The 20,635-nt window shown below is 48.5% G+C and overlaps 2 protein-coding genes across 10 annotated transcripts in view; one reads left to right on the top strand and one right to left on the bottom strand.

The window, feature by feature from the left end:
- LOC144137593 (putative inhibitor of apoptosis) overlaps window positions 1-20,635 on the bottom strand; it is a 62,189-nt gene that overhangs the window by 8,245 nt on the left and 33,309 nt on the right. For all 9 annotated transcript variants that reach the window (XM_077669521.1, XM_077669518.1, XM_077669519.1 and 6 more), the window contains exons 2-8: window positions 17,740-17,931; window positions 14,671-15,063; window positions 13,697-13,902; window positions 12,139-12,323; window positions 7,084-7,262; window positions 6,715-6,941; window positions 5,862-5,959 (exon numbers count right to left, since the gene is read on the bottom strand). In XM_077669521.1, coding sequence (XP_077525647.1) covers window positions 5,862-5,959; window positions 6,715-6,941; window positions 7,084-7,262; window positions 12,139-12,323; window positions 13,697-13,902; window positions 14,671-15,063; window positions 17,740-17,931 — 1,480 coding nt within the window. The remainder of the gene's footprint in view (window positions 1-5,861; window positions 5,960-6,714; window positions 6,942-7,083; window positions 7,263-12,138; window positions 12,324-13,696; window positions 13,903-14,670; window positions 15,064-17,739; window positions 17,932-20,635) is intronic.
- Window positions 1-20,635, top strand: part of LOC144137594 (large ribosomal subunit protein mL55-like) — a 65,522-nt gene that overhangs the window by 31,290 nt on the left and 13,597 nt on the right. The gene's annotated exons all lie outside the window — the stretch shown is intronic.

The following is a 20,635-nucleotide window of genomic DNA, read 5'->3' as shown; positions in this document are numbered from 1 at the left end:
CCCGTCGGCTGGATCGTCGCATGCCCATCATGGCTGTTTACGCGATCTGCCAGCAGGTGCAGCGTGGTCTGCGGCAGAGCTTTTTTAAACGCTTCTGACTGATTAATGAGGCGTTTTACGGGGCTACCACTCGTGTCCCAGCCAATTTGGTGGTACTTACTACAAATTAAAAATAAATTTGGTCGAGGTGAAATTTGAGTGCAGTTGGCCTTTTAAGTCTGGATCCAAATCTAAGGAATACCCCCACACAACCAACAGACTGATTGTGAAATGATTGACTGTGAAAGCTGCCACCACTTGTGGCTGCCTCATGCAAATAACACTAAGCACAACGCTTTGATGTTCGCATGCTTCAACTTTCCCTACGCTGGTCACTGGTCCCCACTAACAGTGAGCATTACATTACACCTAGATCACGTTGCCGCGAGCTAAAAAATAGTTGATTAATTGTAGGGTTTAACGCGCCGATGCAACGCAGGCGATGAGGCACGCCGTAGTGGAAGGGCTCAGGATTAATTTTGACCACCTGGGGATCTTTAACATGCGCCGAAACCTCGCACACACGGGCGTTTTTGCTTTTCGCCTCCATCAAAAAAGTGGCCGCCGCATCCGGGAATCGAACCCGCGTCCTCTCACTCAAGCAGCACAACGCCTTAGCCACTGAGCCACCACTGAAAGAATGAATTTGTGGCGGAAGTTTCAAAGCCGTTACTACAAAAGTGAGGGAAAAGTGCTTTCAAGTAGCATCTCCCCTTAACTCTTTCGGGACCGCTCCATAGGCGATCGATCACATATGATCGATGGTTTCGGGAGCCTGCAGAATACAAATTTTCGCTCGATTTAACACCTAGCGACATCTAGGAGATAGTCTGAAACCTGGAGTTTTCTGTTCTGTGAAGTTCCTTTTTTTATCGCCAGGTGGCAACGCATCAGATATTTTATTCTGACGGGCAGTGGTTTCGAATGTAAACAAACATGGCGTCATACTCGCGCAAGCGCGATAAGAAATCCGCCTCGTCTCGTCTCGCATATCTCTGCCTTCTACTGTGGATTTTAACGATGAGAGTGGCAGTGAAGAGTCGGAATGCGGCTTTAGAGATCGGATTTCAGCTCGAGTGAGGTTTCGGGTGTCGATCAGCCTGGAACATCAAATCGCGCTCAAAGGTGGGTGTTCGTTTTAGTTTCAATTGGCTCTAGAGTAGGTTTGTGCGCTTGAAATATGTTCTGGCTGGTTTATATTTGTTCGCTAGGGTGTTAACTACCTATGGTAGTGATCTCCTGCCACCAGCGCAGAAACTGGTCAAGTTTTCGCCGAGACGAGAGCCAGGCGTGTACCGGGGCGACGACGTAGCCAAGGCCTTAGTGCCAAAGAGATCACACACAAAACAAAAAACGAGTTACACCTAGCCGCATCAAACTTTCGCGATAAAGAAACAAAGCATTGTGTTGGATTTTGTATATCCTGAAATAATTTTATTCTTTATTAATGTTTTTATATTTGCGCTTTTTTCTATCTTTTTCTTTAGTTTTTTTACGAAGTTCTTACTTTCAGATTTTTTCATGGTTCTGTCGTCATTGTTGAAGGAAAACTTGGTATTCTATGTCAAAGAACATATAATTAGCTGCATTTTGGTGTATGCTAAGGCAGGATGGTGCCTTTGCTTTATGTAATAAAAAATTTGTACCGAGACCTCCCTTTTTCATCACTTTTTGCGGCGGTCCCGAAAGAGTTAAAGGGCTGGTGAAGAGCTTTTCAAAAAAATTTTGTTGGGGGCATTACTTTATGGTTTTCTTGACGCTGAATTCGAAAAACATGTTTATTTTATGTGTAAATACACTCAAACCATCTTTTTTCATCAAAATAAACGACGCCTGCCCGGCGGCGCGGTCAGAGCGCTGGCTGCCTTTCAGGATTGGCCGGCTGCAGATGACGTCATATTCGGAAGTTCCGGCGCTGCCGTGACCGCTCGGCCTGAAGATCTCATCGATCTCAATCTGTTCCCGTTCAGATACGGGCCAGAAGGACCTCTGGTGAATGGAGGGTTCACACAATCTTTCCTTAGAATATGAGAGCCTGAGGGAAGTATAAGCGCAACAAGTTCTCTCACGGCGAGCTTGAGAAAGAGGTTCTCCCCCGACGACTCATGGCCGACTTATGCTTCTCGGGTGCAGGGAAGTTGTGCAGATATTGGTTCGCCGCTTTTACCACCAGCGCTAGTCACAACTCCTGGCACATTTTTTCGACACACCATCATCCCCTTTTTCGCATGTGCGACTTTGTTTTTGCATTCGGGCAGGCGGTACAACAAGCTGTGTGCAGCGGCCTGCGATGCGTACAAGCAGCAGATAGCGAGCGGCCGGTTGCTGCGTTGCGCGGAGGTGCTGGTGCCGGGTCGCTGCGCTGCCGGTCAGCGGAACGTGTCAGTGCTGCACAAACGCAGTTTTAGAATAGGAGAACCGAACTGTTGTGGTCACCCAAAAGGTAGCGGAACCAAAACGCAGCACACTTGTCGCCGACGAACTTTAGAAAAACACCTTCCCGAACAGCTCCAGCCAGCTTCGGTTGCACGGATCGCCTCGGAGGTTGGGAACTTTATGCTTAGCACCGAGACCGATATTTGGTCACTGCTACCTCTACAATTGCGAATGACTATCCTTAAAACAGTTTTTCACCGCACTATCATCCCATTTCTCGCGTGCGAACCTTATTTTCACGTTGATAGTCATTCTAGCCATCGGTGCTATGTTCATTCTTGCGCGCAGGTAACGCCATCCGTCGGCCTCTCGCCGCATCTCATGCTCGGGCAGGTTGCTGCCGACGACGCGCTGCGCGACCGGCCGGCGCTCCGCATCGCGATACAAATTCGATCACCTCTTTCAAAATCACCTTGGATGACAATCCCTAGCACAATTTTTCACCACACTATTCATCCACTCTCTCGCACGTTCACTTGCTTTTGGCGACGGCCTTGATGCTGGCCGGCAGCGAAGAGCAGTCGCTGCCGCGGCATGCGTGGTGCGTGCGAGCTGTTCGTGCGCCGTACGGGAATGCACGACCGGCGAGTGTGCGGAGCGCTTCCGCGCGCAGAAAACGCTTCATTCAGCTTGCTTGATTTCTTCTTAAAATCTAGCTACTCAGCTCAGTTTCCGTCACAGCCAACAACGTCGATCGGCAAAACGAGCAAGAAGTTCGCGAAGCCCTGAGCGCTGCGGTCCCACGAACTTTTTAATCCCCTTATAATAATGAGTCAGGAACTAGGGGTACCTGCACATTTGTTCGAGCCAGTCTCTTCGCGTATGAAGCACAGAGCACCTGACGACACGGCCGGCCCTGCGACTACTCGTGAAGGCAATGTAGTAGCCACGGGCGCTCGGGTAGGAAATCTCTGGTATCTAGGAGTCGCTTTAGGGAAGCACACAGTAGCATTGCGGTTGAAAATCGACGCGGTAGCAACTCTACACAATTGAGATTAATAAAGGGCACATCGCACGTCTGCTTAATTTGGAACTTCGCTGAGAAAACTGGGACACAGCGAAGCGGCGGCGCACGCCGCTGGCCGTCTTCCGAATATGACGCTACTTCCGGTCACTGCCTCTCGGTTTCTCGCTCTTCCGGCGGCACAGCCGCGAGCGGTGGGCGGGGCGTCGGGTCAACTTTATCGACGAATATCTCAGTCCCCAAGCGAGATATGACGAAAATTTTTTTACAGTCATAAACTATCCAACATACTAATTGTAAAAAACAAACATTTACCCACTTTCAAAACCACTTCACCAGCCCTTTAACTCTTTCACGACGGCGCCATAGGCAATCGGAAGCCGGCGTCCAATGATTTTAAATCTCCCGCAAAATCTGAAACCCGCGCTCCACAGACAACATCGCCATCTGGTGTGTTCATTGGCAACTTCTCTTTCAATTTCGGTTTCGTTTGTTTGTGTGTCTCGTGTGGTGGCGGCGTAGCAAGAGAAATTTGAACCGAAATGGGAGGGGAGGAGCAGGAAAAATGGCGTCGGGTTCGCGACGCGCTCCGCACAGTCGGACTGCTGTAGCAAGCACTTCGGCAGCTCCTGCTGTCGATTTTTCTGATTCCAGCAACAGTGAGGGATCAAGCAATGATGTGGGATCTTCAGATTTCAGTTAGGAAGACGAAGCTCCGGTTCAGGTGCCTCGCATTTCAACAAGCGCTGGCAGGTAATTTCGTTGTAACTCCGCGCTGTATTTATAAACAAAACGTGCTTCTTATCTGACGACTGCGGTTTTGATTTGGTGTTTAGGTTCTCGACAACGTACGGCCAGGATATTTTGCCAAATGCACTGGGCCATATCGCGCTATCACCTTCAAGAAAACCTTGCGCTCGTGTCAGATTAGCGCTGCAGCGTTCAGGTGCGACGCTTGTCGAGAGCGCTTGATTTTTTTTCTTCTTTTTTACCATTGGACTACTGATAAGTATTTTGTGCGAGAACACAAAAAAGTATACCATAATTACCCGATTCTAACGCGCACTCGATTTTCCTGACAAAAAACCGAAAAAAACTTGCACCTCCGTTTGTAACGCGCACGGAACTGTGCGAGCAAGAAAAACGAATGTGAGAGAAACGGGTGATTTATTTCCCGAAGTAATCTCACTCATCTCTCTCCTCGTCGCTCTGGCCTGACCACAACATCTCGTCCTCGGTGCCGTCAAGCACGTTCACGATGCCACACTTCATAACGAACGTTCAACCATGGTCGATGGGATCGTGGCCCACGCCTCACACGCCCATCCCGCAAGCTTCTCCAGAGGCGCACGCTTCAGCCGACCGCTCATTTTGAACGCTTAAGATCTGCTGCTGCCATTGCTGTTATCAAGCGCGCAAGTGGAACGATTTGACGATTTGTGTGAACGCCGATAGAAAAGCATTGGCGCCTATGCTTCCTGCGTCGCAAAAATCGTTGCGAAAAGCTTTAGCGCCATCTTGACATGGTGATAGCGATGGGTGGTACGAAATTTCCGCTGTTTCGGTTTCGTATCCGATTCTAACGCGCATGCAATTTTTCGACCTGTTTTTTCCGGAAAAAAAGTGCGCGTTAGAATCGGGTAAGTACGGTACTTGGATGCACATTTTACAGAGAATCACTCACCCTTGAGTGCCCTCGCGGCGTGGCACAGAAGTCAGTTGCGCTAGGTTGACGGGCCCTCAAAAATCCTAAACTTGGTGTACACTGTTGATTTATATACTGAATCGTAGCCAAGGAACGTAGGAACAATTTCTATATTTTAAAATACCTGAAATAATTTTTAGTCTTGGTAAAAGTGCCGATTTGTGTTTTTCGTATACTTTTCTTGGGGGCTTTTTCTGATTACTTGACAAATAAACTTGAAGTAATTGTACCTTTACAAAACTGCTGCTTTGTGTTTGGAAGAGCAATCTATAAGCTACAATTTCATGCATAGCAAGGCTACGTGTGTCTAGTAGCTCAAGAGAAAAAAAAACGTTTTTGTGGAAGCACCTGAAATCGGCCGTTTTCCCGCCGTAACGAAAGAGTTAAAATTGTTTTAAATAGGACCCACACCTGCTGCTAATTTTATGTCACGACACTTCCTCCCAGAACTTATTGCATTGTAACAATTAGTCGTTCAAAGCAACACACACTTCTAACTGCACCCAATAAAAAAGCCCACCTGATGCGACCAACACATGCTGACATGAGAGCGTGGGCTACTACGTACTTTTCAATTTAAAATAAAATAAAAGAACTAAAGGAAAATTCGACTGACTACCCCCCTCTTCTTTTTTTTTTTTCCCTCAACAAATTACAGCTCTCATCAGCCACATGCGATTGTTGTTTTTCGCAGCCAGCTTGCTTGTTGTGCCTTACCCAGGAGCTTCTCGGGAAGAGAGGAAGGCTTTGGTGGCGTTGTGGCTTCACCACTCGATGGCAACTGTTCTACGGTAGTCTCTTCACCCGATGATGACCTGCGGGTGCAAATGAGGTGCGACAGTGAGTAGAGTGGCAAGACAGCCTACTTGCACTGAAAGCCCCGGGAACGAGGCTTCGAAAGATGGACATTGTTTCTTTGATCAGCATTCGTTTCGATTCACATCCGTTCTTTTTTACCGTGACCATTGCTACTCACACGGTGCAACTTTAATTTATTGTACTTGCGCAGGCTGCGAAAAAAGCCAGCAGGTCCCTTACCCACCCCCCAAGTCTGAATGTAATCCCACAACATTGCAACCGAGCACTTAAGTGGACGCACACGCACGCACACAAATAAAAAAATACGCCCTCAACAAATACGAATGGACAGAGTGAATGGCCTTTGTGCCAACGACTCACTGAGATACGATTATTCAGCCTCTGGGCCAAAAATATTGCGTGCACCACATCACAGACCACTCCACCACGGCCGTGTCCAACGTGCCATGGCAGTCGGGGGTGCAACCCGTGTGCGGGAGTAATTTCCGAGAAAAGTTTTTTTTTTTTAATTACTGAACCAAAAACTTTGGGGCTGCGGTCCTTACAAGGGGCATTTCTACAGCGACGACGCTAAAAATTCTCAACTACTTGCCCGAAAAAGTGGCGAATATACACACGCTAGAACAAGGGTCGCAGGTGGCGTAAACAAATCCCCTTTCCTCATAACGCTCTCCAGGGATGCGTTGGGTGAACATGTCAGAGAGGCACCCCCCACCCATGCAAGGGCTCCCCTTAGCCCCTCTCCACTCGCCTGGGCAGGGTCAGCAGCTCGGAGAGGACCTGGAGCAGCTCGTCGCGGCTGCCAAAGCCCCGATTCTGTGCGCGCATATGCCTCAGCAGGGCGGCACGCAGCGTCTCCGCAGGCACCCCCTGCGACAGGTAGAACTGCACATCCTCCGACTGCATCAGCGCTGCCAGTTCCGTCGACATGCCCGCGTCCTCGTCCGAAGATGGCCCCGTTGATGTTGACGCCGCCACCTGCAGTGCGCAGAACTTGTCTTTAACATCCAGCTGAGGATTTTCTTTACGCTAGCGGCACAATGGGCCAGGGCGGTGCACGAGCATGCTTTGCTGCATTCCCCACACAACAGGAGACGAAGCGCAAAGAGAAGTCCCTCACCGAGTTGAGGTGCGAGCGATGCCTCTGCAAGCACTGCTCAATGAAGGCCTCGCCCTTGTTGAGCAGCACAAACTGGCAGCGGGGAAACCAGCGGGCGTGCTCCTCCCACGGATCGTCCGAGGCATCCCAGTTGCACAGGCCCCCGTCACAGTGGAAGCACTTGGTGTAGTCCTGCAGGCCTGTGGGCAAAGATCGGGGGAAAAGCAAGGGGTCAGGATGCAAACAGCGCAGCGCAACGTAACTCGCCAGAGGGGGGGAAAGAATTACTGAGACGTCAAAGTTTGGGTCTTAAAGAGCCCGTAAATAGGCTTCCCAAGGTCGCGATTTCAAGCGTGCAATTGCTAGATTACGTGTTCACAACAATATACAGTGAAATCTCGGTATAACGAACTTCAGGGGGCTGCGGCAAATTTCTCATTATTCTCAAAGGTCGTTGTAATGAAAATCACAAAATTGAATAAACCAAATTACAGTGTAGACTGTTTATAACGTAACCGCTTATAACATGGGTTTTCCTGGCCACCGTCCCATAGAACTCAATGCATAAGCATACTGCTTAAAACGCGGTTGTTGTGAACCGCAAGAAACCAGGACGCAAGGGTAGGGCAGAACTGGAAACGCACTTCCACCGCCTTTAATTTACTAATGATGATAGTGTGCATGCCCCCTTCTTCCTCCAGTGTTTGGCATAGAATAGTCGGGGTGAACGCTGAGAATATTCTCAGGCCATGCATTCGGAGTCAATCTCAGCCAGTCAGGACCTTTCCACCACAGTTGGTTTCCGAGGAGCTCTTCAGCCGAACAACCTCGCGTGATTAGATCGGCGGGGTTATTTGATCCAGGACAGTCTCCATTGTGAGGGATCAGTCGTTCGACGAATTTCGGAAACTCGGTTAGCGACGAATGGTTCCAGCCTTTTGTTACCAGTTATCCATCCCAACGAGATTGACGAATCCGTCCAGTACCAAATGGTTGTGGTGCCATAGAAGACCTTCCTGTTCAGGTATTCACCCATTCTTGCGGCTACGAGAGGTCCCATAAGTTCGAGTTTGGGCACTGTCAACTTTCAGATTGGTGCTACCTCGACTTCGAAAACAAGAACGTAGTCTCTGCTGATGTGGTGGTGCTCAAAAAACGAAGGTACGCCACGGCGCCATAGGCTTGAGGACTCCCATCAGAAAATATGTGTACCTACCAGTTTCCAGGTGGTTTCTCATGGCTTTCAACCTCGATACGAATGAATTCCATGAGATCTTGCAGTCTCGTATCAGCTGTTTGAGCACGCTCCCCAGAAGTCGATGTTGAAGTTTCAGCACAACGTCGATGGTACTGAACAACAATGTCGAGAGGAAGACTCCGAAGCAGTATGTCCATAAGCATTGCGGCGTATGATGAAGTGGGCACTTTCAATGTCGTCAAACCTCGAACGTGGCTCTGGAGGGTATAGCAGAGTCGGCGTAACCCAGTCACGTTGGAGGAAGATCGGACAGCAGTTAGGGATTGTAGACGGTAGAGATGCTCCTGTTCTATGCGGAACGGATCTCCAAACCTAGAGCGAAGCATCTTGATCCTTATAACATGCTTCGGTTGTCTCTAAATTGGCAATTGCTGATGCAGCCTCTACGGAAAGGTAATTCCTGAGGTAGTGAAATTTCTCTGTTACGCTCAATGTCGGGTTCTTGTCGATAGTTGCCTCAAACTGCTCCCGGGTTTTGGCACCAATGTTGTGGCAAACCAGAAGACAAAGGGCTGGGACGTGCAGAGGGTATACCATGAATTCTATTTACATACTGATGATAATGTCCGGATGCGTGCAAATCGGGGAACTTCTTTCACAACAGCGGTCGCTCAGAACACAATACTGTTTATAGTCAACTGATTGAGTGGTGCAGCTGGGGCATTGTTTTAGGGTTGCAAAAAAGAAAAAAACATGGTTCAGCTGTTCGACGCAGCCCGCGCTCCCTCCCTTCTCTCCTCTAACTTAGACACGTACAGAAAATAAAAGAAATAGGCAACCTTCAGTTTGCGCGCTCCGCTTGCACTCGCGTGATAACCACAACAGCCCTTGCCCTCGGCACACCTCTGAAGATAGCGAGACCCCGCTGTTGTTGCGAACAGAATGTAAGCTGTTGTGAATAGAATTGCATGCAGATAAGCAGCCACCCTTTTCCTGTTTCTAACATCTCAAGATAACGAGCCGCCGGAGGCTTCCACTACCAGCTTTGTTGTGCTGATAAGCAAGCGCACCTTCCGCATCGCGAACGCAAGACGCGGATGAAAAAACAAACAATAGCCGGCTTGCGTTCTCATCCCGGGGTCTTGCTGGCGTAAGGGGGGAACACTGGTCTTAAAACAACTTCTTTCAATTTTGAAATAAACTTTGTGAAACTTGTCAGTCTTGCTGCTTTTTTTCCCAATGATTTCAGATATCCCACTATTTTTTCAGTTGGCCAATTAGTTCCGAAGATAATTAGAGATAATTAGCCATTTTTTAACAAACAATAGACAAAACAGTGTCAGTCATAAAACTGTAAACTTTATATTTTCCAATACTATGAATCCCAGTGAAGGCAATGATCGAAGCAGTTTGTTGATGCATTGCTTGAAACTAATTTTACAGCTCATTAAATTAAACTTTGGTAGCACCAGTGGCAAGGAACCATTTTGAGTGCCCATTTCAAACACTGAAGTTTAATGAGCTGTAAAATCTGTGAAAGCTGTAAAACAATCATTATTTTAAGAAGTTCACTATTCTGAAGTACGAAGTAGTGAAATAATTTTACATTACTACTATAAGCAGTCAGCGTGGGATTCGGAAAGGGGCCCTGATGCACTCACCATCGACTACTAGGAATGTATTCTGGGGCAAGGTCTATTGTCCCAGCAATCTCCTCCCGCAAGAATTGAAAAAATCTGTTCACTATCACCAAAACTACGCGTGATAACAAATTGCGCATAATTGTTCCCTCTCAACTCAACCGTGAACAATGCGACGAAAGCCGCGCACTCTTTCTCAGAGAGGGGGGCGGCTTGCGGCAATCTCTTTGGTGGCCTTCGATATATCACAGGCCGAGGAGTTTTCTCTTCTCTGCAACGTGGAGGGTCTATTTCTGGTCTGGTGCCACAAAAAAACAGGCACAGCTGCCTGCTCACAATCACGCACTCAGGCTGGTAGGGCGTTTTTAAAGCAATACACGTTTGTTGTCGAGTGGTCTCGTTGAAAAAGAGTATTGCGTTCGTCACTTGACAAAAGAAACGCCAAAACTGTGCGTACAGGTTCAGGCATAGAAGAGGTTGGTACACAGCGCCGACAACTGCGGATGATCACAGGAAATGCAAGAAATAAGCCGCGAAGTTGACCACTGACAGCCAGTAGGACAGCCATGGCCGCAATGACATCGTTCAGGTCATGCCAGGGATGCATAATGAGGAAAATTGAAGAGTGCGTGGTTGGTTTTCCGGGTCTTTCACAGCAATTTGCACGCTCACCGCTTCACGTGCTCATGTAATATTTGGCTCAGGCATTCCTGGCAGTGCAAGCTAAACGTCGCACAGGTTGACTTGCACTTTGCAAAGTGTTGCAGGGTCCCTTTAAATGTTTGTTCATCTGAAAAGTTGGTTGATGCGGTGTTCGTTGTACCGAGATTCAACTGCATACCAAATATGACGCCTCTGCATAGGGCAGGTGCCCTCCGAATAAGCAAGATTCTTCTTTCTTTGCTTTGCTTACAGTGTGAATTCTCACCGCCATTCAAGAGCCCATATGACGTGGCTTTATGGGGACAACGTAGCCACAATGATGCAGCTGTCACTAAAGACTACAGCACCGCTATTGGTAGGTTCCCTTAAATGCGGCAGCCAATCAGAAGACGGTGGTGCACATTATGGCTGTTCAGGCAGTCGTTTATGCGAGTGACACACCAGCACGGCATATGTTTGCAGAAATAAATGTCGACAGATGCCATCCGTCACACGAGCTTAGTTAGATAGGGCGTGTCGTTTACAAGATCTGCATAATGCTGAAAAACACGGAGCGCCTCTGCAAGCGGATACACCGCTGCGCACGCGACCGCGTCATCTGCCTCCTCAGTCGACAAAGAGACCACTGTGCAGCACACTGCAGCAGCTAAAACTTGTCACTGCCCACCAGAGCAGGACCACTGTTAAAAATCAGTTGACGTGAAAGGGACTGATAGCGGAGTGAAAGATTGCACTGGAAGTCATAGTTTCGTAAAGCGGTGGCTGAGTAACTGCCGTTTCTGCGCCACCTGGCCTTGGAGGGACCTGTTCGCCGCGACAGCGCCGCATGCAAGAACGCCAGCGGGCTGCTAGTCCTTGGTAGAAATCTTATTTTCGTGGCCGAACTGTGCTTATCTGGCCTTCAAACACTCGTTCCCCGTTCTAAAACCGCCGTGCCGACGTGAGAAGCCTGGCAGTGCGAGCGGGCCAACCAGTGGCCCCCGCTTGCATGGCTTCGGCTTTTTCTAAAAAAATGGGGAAAAAAGAGCCACGTACCTCCGAGCAGAGCCAATGGCAGCATGTACCTCGGAGTGACAAGGGTTTTGTCCTGTTTCTCTAGGTAGTCTTGCATTGGGCTGGTGAACTCGTAGCTTCCACAATGCTTTGGAGGTGTGAAGAAAGGGTGAAGGCTCCAGGCCTTATTGCTGCCCCTTTTAATGAACGATAATTCGGCTAGTACTTGATGCTTATAGGCCATTTTTATGGGAGGACGTTCTTTGGGTAGTGCTCCAGTGATTGCCCACATAAAATCGCAATGTGCCAAAACTGTATCTGGGTTATGCAGATCCTTAAAAAGGGATCTTAAAGAGGGTGGTTTTCCTCAAGTCCCCAAGGCCCTCATATTGCGACCAGAACCCCCCCCCCCCCCCCCCCTCCAACCTCCTCGCAGCAACACAACAAATCAAGCTCTGCTGGAGTGTCCCAAAATTCTTCCGGCCTCTCCGCACACCACCTGCCCGCAAAAGCTCGCGTTGTAGGAGGGTTACTTGATGCACAGGGAACCGTGATGCGACGGCTGCAGCCAACACCACTGACCAATGTAAAAGAATCCGGCCTTGACCAGTTCAGGGGGCCGCTTAGGGCACGTGGCGGGCCACTTGTCGAAGGAGCGTAACCGGGCATCGGGGGATGCCTGCGAGGGATGCTTGGGACCAGTGTGTACCGCGACACCAAGCTTGGTCAGATGAGCCATGGGGGCCTTCAGGTGCACATTGGGACCACTGCAGGAGGAAGAGGACGGGGAGAAGAAAGAAGGAAAGTCAGTCGAGTTCAGGCTAGGCCACAAGAAGGTTATACACATGCTATGTTTCCATTATGATAACATTTGGGTGCATAGGCAGTCTGCTTTGTGCTCCCCTCCAAACGGACATGGTGGCTAGCTACAGTGTAATTGACAAAACTGCCACTGCTTTTAGCATACGACTGACCCAGACTTGAAACCCCGACTTCCAAGGCCTGGAAATTCACAGCTAAATGCAGCTTACGCAAACAGATACCTCGTCTGCCTCAGACTAACAACACCGTGCAGTGATAATCGTTCTTCCATGGAGACAGCCGAGCATATTTTGTTAGAATGTGCAGTCTACATGACACCGAAATCATGCTTTCCGCTGAACATGGGACCAGTGTAGTTATGAAGCTGATTCTGGGACCACAAACTGGACCATCCAAGCAGCACCAAGCACTTCTTTCTATGCTTGTCTTATATCTTGGCAAAATTCGCCTCATTTCAAAACTAACTCCTGCTACACATGCTAAAGAAAAAAATTACGTTTCATTCCCCTCAGATACAGCAACCCATTTTTCTTTCCTGTCCACCTTTTTTCTAGGGACTTTTTTCCCTCTTCCCCAACTCTTAGAGTTGTAAACACTGGATACACTTCATTTTTTTTTTTTATGTAGCCCCCTCTACCCACCCAGAAAGTACAACTTGCACGAAGTCACGCAGCCCACAAATAGCACCTGCCTTTTGTTTCCCTCCCTTCGGTTGCTCACTGGTTCCTCCGTTTGTTTACCTTAACACGGGAAAAAACTTCACTTTCCCCAACAGCACTGCCCAGGAAAAGAAGCTGTACACAACAAAGTGATCTCGGACAACAGTGCCAACTGAGCCAATAACAGCGCACAGTTGTAAATGCAGCTTCACCACTTGTGTCATAGGCGGCCAAGCTTGAACTCTCGTTTTATAGTCTCAACTGTGTTTCCAGGTCTCCACTTGCATTAGTGCAAGAGAGAGAGAGAGAGAGAGGAGAGATCAGAAAATTACGTCTCTCTCTCTCTCTCTCACTATGTGCTGTTTTAGTAAATGTATATCTAGCTACTGCCAAATCAACATTCTCATAACATAGGAACTGCCATCGGAGGAATGTTCTTGACTTTTGCTTGCACATTGGTGAACGCTTAGCATTTACAAGGAATAAAAGTTTGAAAAGGGCAATTTCACATGCTTTGTGTAACAATACAGGGATGGGTAGCCAAAATTAAGAAAGCTAGCATGAACACATCATACTAGTCCACATCTAGTACACGCAACTTGTGGGTCTCCCTGCTCAGTGCCACAAATGTCCCTGCTACCCGTTGGTCATTCCCTCACCCGTTGGACGCCAGCAGGGCCGCCCTTTCCCCCTCGGGCCGGGAGCGGCCCCGTTGCCAGGACTCGTGGCCGCACTCGTCGCGTCCCCTTCCCACCTCGGGGTTCAGCAGGAACGGGCAGCACGGGTAGTGGCGGGCATGCTCCCGCAGGGGGTCGTCCCCCGGCTCCCAGCCGTGCACCACACCGCGGCAGAAGGCGCACCGAACCTGCACCCAAAGGACGACACCGCGTCACACACCCACAGATGTCTTGTCGCGTAACGTCTCCAGACACCGCAGCGGTCGCTTGCCCCACTGCACCGTCGAGTAGCGGCCAGTTCATGAACTGAACTGAACTGAAAAATGAACTCACTAATGCCCAGTTCATTTTTGTCGTCAGACTCATGTCAATGTTGAAGGAAAAAACAAAGAAATCTTCAATTCTTGCATACACAAGACGAAACTATGACACTCACACCTCCGCGATGAGCTCAAACTTTTTTACGCCTTTTAAAAGTAGGCTTACATGGTAGTTCTTTGCACACGAATGGATTGAGTGCGCATGAATGCACGGAGTTACGGTAATAAATGCCCCCCTCTTATTGATCATCGAAATTCCGCATGTATATTCTTCCCTCCTTCCGCCCTCTCCACACACAGAATAAAGTTGGAACCCTTAGGGACCAGAAAAATGCAGCTAAAATACACATGGTCCACCACCCACCCACACAGTCCACAAGTTGTAAGAAGTGTGCCCGCATATTTCAACCAACAAGGCCTTCCCGGCCTGCTGCGTCTTCCTTTAACACTGCCCCTCCTCTTTTCCTTTGCCACTGCACAACAAACGCAGAAGAATGCAGTTAAAATGCCGCTTTCGTACAGTACACACAGTGTGCAGGTTGTTCGCTGTCAATGCCTTCCAACCACCAAGCCGGCGAAGGAGGGAAAACATTAACCACTCGGGGGGGAAGGGGCTGAAAAGAAGTTGCCGCTCACCCGGTCGTTGTCATGAAAGTAGTAGAAGCCAGCCTCAGCCATCCGCCGGGGAGGCAAAAAGAGCAACGGCCAGTCATAGAAAGTCTCGAAGCGTGCCTCCTCCGAAGCCTTCAGCCGCTGAAGGAACAACGACTCATTCATCTCCGGCAGTGGAGGCAGCGCACAGTCAACCTGCATCGGCCTCGAAACATCCCCAGCGGTCGGCGAGCGGGCGCCTCCGACGGGAGGTCCTTGCGTCGACTGAGGCAGGCTTGGGAGATCTCGCACAAATGCACAGTTGGGGCTAGCTTCCCGATGCCTCTGGATGACCTCGTCTGCAATCCGCCAGTCCGAAATCACCACTCCACAAGAGAGGCATTTTGTGCGTAAACCACTGTCGTGCACGAAGCCACCCTGTAAAGAGGAGGAAGCGGGTGAGGAAGCGGGACCTACCAGCCGACACATGCTTGCCCGCTACTAAGTGCCGCTCACTCTGGCAGCTAGTATAGTTAACTATCTAATAGTTAACTGCGCACACTGGTGGCACGGCCAATTCGGACCTGGCACCTTTTTGTTCAAGCATTGCAAAGGTTCGCCCGAACACGCTCGTTTGTGCAACTGACTGCACAGCTTCACTTTGCTGTTGTGCCGAAACCCGTTCCTGTCCATTTCCCAGCCCTGTGCAAATGAAATGTGGTGATACGGTGTTGGCATCTAAGATGCATTTTTGCTGGTAACCTTGGCAAAGAGCCAGAATGCATATGCGTGACAGAAAAACAGCTGGCAACACATAAATGTGTTGCCAAATGTGTTGCGCAGATGTTCTGCAGTGAAGACATAGTTACGCAGTACAGTTAAACCTGGATGTAACGAACCTCTATGTAACGAATTCCTGGATTTAACGAAGTTTTTCACTTCCCCATTTCCCCCTTTATTGAGGCCCATGTGTTTGCGACCTCTATGTAACGAAGGAGTTGCGATGGTTAACCTGGATGTAACGAATTCGCTACGCTGATGAGTCAGTTTCTTGCCCTTTTTCTGAAAAATCGGCTGGCGAAATGCAGTAATTTAGCGAATTTCGCCCGCACCGCTATCTCTGGTGCGTTTCAACGTGAGTGCGGTGTCGGTTAGGTGCTAGGCCTGCCTGTCGGTGTGTAGTCTCGTGTGTCCCCTGATATCTGTGGTATGGGTTCGCGGATGATTTTTGCTGCCTGAATACGAAAAGATTTGTCTTTTCAAGACAAGCTCGCAATTTTAAATGGCGCCTCCGCCGGCGATAAACGTCACCGCCCGGTACAGTGTCCCAGCTAGCATCCCTTCAACAATTTTGACTGCAGAAAAGAGCATGGAGTTCGCGAAGAGGCGCCCTTTCAGCACAAGTCTGCTTCTTGAAACTCGTTAGGCACCGAAAAGTATCAAAAAGGAAAAGTGATACTTAGTTACTTTTTGTGAATTCGGGGGCCGTGTAGTAGCAGCAAGCGCAAATCACGCAGTTTTTCAGTGTGAAATATCCTTGAACAAGGCTGAGTTCAGCACTACTGATGCCTAGCACATTGGTTTTGTTTCTGCTTCATTCCCGCGAGCTTTAGCTCGAAACCTGCATGTAACGAAAACCTGGATGTAACGAAAAAAAGCGAATTTTTGTCAACTTCGTTATATCCAGGTTTAACTGTACTTACCACTAATGTCGGTAGAAGATTTCGATTTCTTTTTTCTGTAGCCCAAAAGAAGCTTACTCAAGTTAAGATTCCCAGACCCCGAACTGCGCGTCTTCAGTACTCTTCCTGAAAAGTATTTTGTTGGATTATATAAAATTATTTCTAGCAAAAACTATAGGCCTCTTATTTCTCCGTCTGGACTGCTCAGAACTGCTCCAGCGCAGCTCTCCATTTATTCGCCCGTAGACTTTCTATTGCAAGAGCAGCGTTGGACTTCCCAGAAAACTGCACAAAACTGCTTTGGACAGGTGAATGAAACGGACCACTTAAGCACCGCTTTCGTGACTGGCACAGAACTAAGGGCGCCATGAAGATAAAATACAAGCTTGCTTAGTTTGAAAGAACTTGGCTTCAGTCACTCACTCACCTCCATCCAGCTACGAAAGACGCTTTTTCAGCCAAGAAATGCAAGAAATATGGGACAACTTCCAAATTTTGCACAATAGTGCTGCAATATTGGCCTGTCCTAAAAACGCAGTTGTGTGTTAACTACACATTTGCAGTCAAGTGGCGCTATGAAATTGAACTAACGGCCTCACTACAAATGCCACTTCGTGCTTCTTGGCAGCACCTTGGGCTGGCAGCCACCAATCGCACAAACAAGACTTATGTGGTGAAAAAACTGCCAAAGAGCAGCTGCAGAGTTGCCACTGCGTTTTACGTGTTTTCCCTAATGTCTCGATTATCTGCCTGAAGTTTGCAATAAGAGTGGTACGTCGTCGTCGTTTGGACAAAGCAATCTTTGTAACCCTTTCAGACACTGCTCGCTATTTCCCCCTACAAAAATTTTATGGTTATTTTTATGCTTTGTATCTTGCCAAATAAGATGAATTGGCAGCTTACTGACCCCAACACAATGTTTTTTTTTTTAGCTGTACACAGAATTGCGCACATAGCGTCCTAGAGGTCGGGAGCATCAAGTAGCGCTGAATATGTCCATGTATGTATATATTTGTGTGATATGCATTGCTCCTATATTTTTTAGGACCACAAGTCTTTTGAGAAAACGAGGAGAAGGAGTTGAAAAAGGTCATTCGCTGAAGCCGTCGCATGCATCACCATTTTGTTTGTTTACAGTTGTATTAATTGTACTAGTCACCATATGGCCCTAAAATCTTCATTGCTAGACGAAGGATACAAAAGTATGCTAAACTAGCGAAAACTGCCAGTTTCGGTATTTCTTTTTGTAAAAAAAAAACCGCAGGACTGAAATGTACACAGTTGTGTTTATAGCGCCTGAAAGGATTAATCAGCCAAAATTGTATTTCGTCTCCATGGCCCCTTTAATGAACACGTCCCTGAATTTACGCCGATTTCAGGGATAAAGAACAGTGCATCGCACACGCGTGCAAATACGGCACTCGGTGCCCACCAGTGCAAGCCGCTCCTTGGGTACGGGGGCGTTAGGGGGCCAGTTGTTGAAGGTGCGAAGACGTTGCTGCACTGGGTCCTCTTCCGCCATCTTGGAGACCCTGGAAAGCCCGTCAACCATGTCAGGGGCCCCCTGAAAGGGGGCCCCTCCGCTGGGCCCCAGTGTTGTCCGCACCATGACTGTAGCAGGGGCCTGCGCAACAACGGACAGGCCACAGTCAGCCGTGGGCATTTCCAAGCAGCTGACTGGGACAGCCACACGAGGCCGTCTACAGTCTGCAGTGTGAAGAACCTTGCAGTTGTTGGGTTCACACAACGCAGATGGGAGGGATTGTCCAGGAGGCACTAGTTCAGGCCAGGTCACTGCTTCATACCCTCAGAGCGCAAGGAAGGAGAGGGAAAGATTTTAGTGCAACAGAGCTCCACTGGACTGCAAACTACCCATCTACAGTGTTCTCCCAGAAAGACCAGTACAGCTCTAGCAGTTGGCACGACCGTACAATGCGAAACCAGAGGCAGCAGGAGGGAGGGAGGGAGGGAGGGAGGGAGAGAGAGAGAGGGAGGGAGAGAGAGAGAGAGAGAGAGAGAGAGAGAGAGAGAGAGAGAGAGAGAGAGAGAGAGAGAGAGAGAGAGAGAGAGAGAGAGAGAGAGAGAGAGAGAGAGAGAGAGAGACGTTTAATTGGGCCTTTAACCCTTTTGCTGTCACTGACGTACCGGTACGTTTTCGCATTTCCCCTACACAGTGTCACCGGCGTGCTGGTACTTTCTCCATTGTGTGTTCAAAAATTCATGCATGCCAGTACTGTTCACACCATGCTATCGCACCATGTTATTTTCGCTGGCAAGCTATCTTACGACGGTATATTGAAGAGTACAGAGTGGCCGCGCCCGCCCACCCTTCGTTGCTGGGGGGTGTGGTCGCTCCGCGCGCTGTACTGTCTGGATGAGTGACCATGCGGCATGTGTGTGATTACACATGCAAGGGTTGTTGTGCCATCCGCAACGCGTTTCTAGTTTTTTTTTTTATCACTATTCTGTTCCCGCATCTGCTACGGCGTGCCAGGTTAGCCCACCACGCCGTTGCCTCTCCAATAGACCGAAACATGACTCAATCGCGGCTTTCGCTTGCTTGCCACCCCCTCACCTGCCGCTGTCAGCAGCAAATGAGGTTGCTGTATCAATGTTGTATCCCCCTTTTATCTCTATCTGCCATCATGATTACCGAGCAACTGTCTTGTATTTTCCACCTGTGTTTTCGTGCTGGTTACACGCCCAGTGAAAATACAGTTCCCATAGCCACACACCAAACCTGCAACCTAGTCCAGCCGCAGGACACCGCAGTCCCATTTACACCAGGGGTGCATAAACAGAGACACCCCAGGAAAGACCTCGTGGTGTGATGGCGTCAACCCCATGCGTGCATCTCTTTCCCTGAACTAACAAACGCATAAACACACACTTGTGCCACACGCGCTAGAACCTTAAATGTGGGTTTTCCGAAAGGCATGTCATGCCTAATACGAACCCACAGAAAGAGCTGAGACCAAAATTGGCACAAGTAGGAACTTGCAGGAACCGCAAATCAGCTTCGTCAGTGCACACTGCCAACACCTCTCTGTTAAGAAAGCTTTATGTAGCACACTAGGCAAGATTACCATCTCACAAAAAAGAACATTGAAACTAAAAAAAAGAAAAAGGATACTCTTTGCGCATCAGCTGGTTAGAAAACTATGGGCGATGTCAACATGAAGCTGGGCTTTCTTATCTAGCATGCTCACCATGTCAGCTCTATTATTACCAGGATGCCACAAGGGAAGCGGGAGGGCGGAAACTGGCTAAGTGCCAAGGAGATAAAAGCGCGGCACCGAGGAAATCCCCTTTCTCTTCCACGCCTCAAGCCACACGTCAAGGGTGCATCCGGGAAAGCCCATCGCTGATGCGTGTTTGCCACAGTCGATCGCAAGTGCCGAAGTGCGATACAAACTTATGCCCAGTTAGTTCTAACTAGTTGCAAGGAATATGGTTTGCGTTTTTCTGGCACATTCCAAGTTTTCAACGAGGCACCCTTTCATGACAGCTATTTGAACTAACTGTCCATTTGCATCTTAAAACTTCAAGACCACTTGAAATTTTCTAACACTGCTATTCGATTTAAACCAGAAACAAATGCTGTTATTCACTTTGACATTCGAAAGTTCAAATATTCACAAAACCATAGCAATAACGACATATCTGACATCAAATTACCATGGAAGCATCCCATTAACGTTTTAACTGGGTGCCAGGCAAACAAAATTTACTGTGGTTCAGTCTGTCAGTCAAGCGTCTATAAATGCACGAGAATTCCGGTCACTCACTAAATCACTCACTCACTCACACAAACACACACACACAAAATTCAAATTAAGCATCGAATGAAATTGTCACGGTCAGGGCTTCAATTGAGCGCACTACCATGTAGCATGGCAGTTATGACTAGTCAAGTTTTAGTGGAACTTCAAAGCTATGTCCCCAACCTGAATTGGTATTAAATGAAATCGAAGAAGGCAGGTTCAACCAGTGTGCTGTAATGTTAGTCAAATGAGAACTAAAGACGAAAAAAAAAAATCAATTTAAGGAAATACAAGTCAGACCGAAACGTTCCATAGTTCTTCCCTCCAATGCAAAACTGAAATGTGGACTTAAGTTTTCCGGTTTTGCCACATCCGGACTAGGCCTGACACTGAGCCACCCCATGACATTCTCACATAGGGTGCTGAGCGTCGCAACCCTATTCCACATGTATTATTGTCATGGGGAAAAAGACGACCACACACAACTTTGCTTTAATCAAGTGACTGCAACGGCAGAATATTGCAAACACGCCAATTTTAAGGCATACAACACCTAATTGGGCT

Source organism: Haemaphysalis longicornis, unplaced genomic scaffold (assembly GCF_048455015.1).
Source record: "Haemaphysalis longicornis isolate Haplotype H1 unplaced genomic scaffold, Haemaphysalis longicornis Haplotype H1 scaffold_41, whole genome shotgun sequence".
In the NCBI taxonomy this organism is placed as follows: Eukaryota; Metazoa; Arthropoda; class Arachnida; order Ixodida; family Ixodidae; genus Haemaphysalis; species Haemaphysalis longicornis.
The sequence above is the reverse complement of the archived record's forward strand: the minus strand, read 5'-3'. Positions and strand labels throughout refer to the sequence as shown.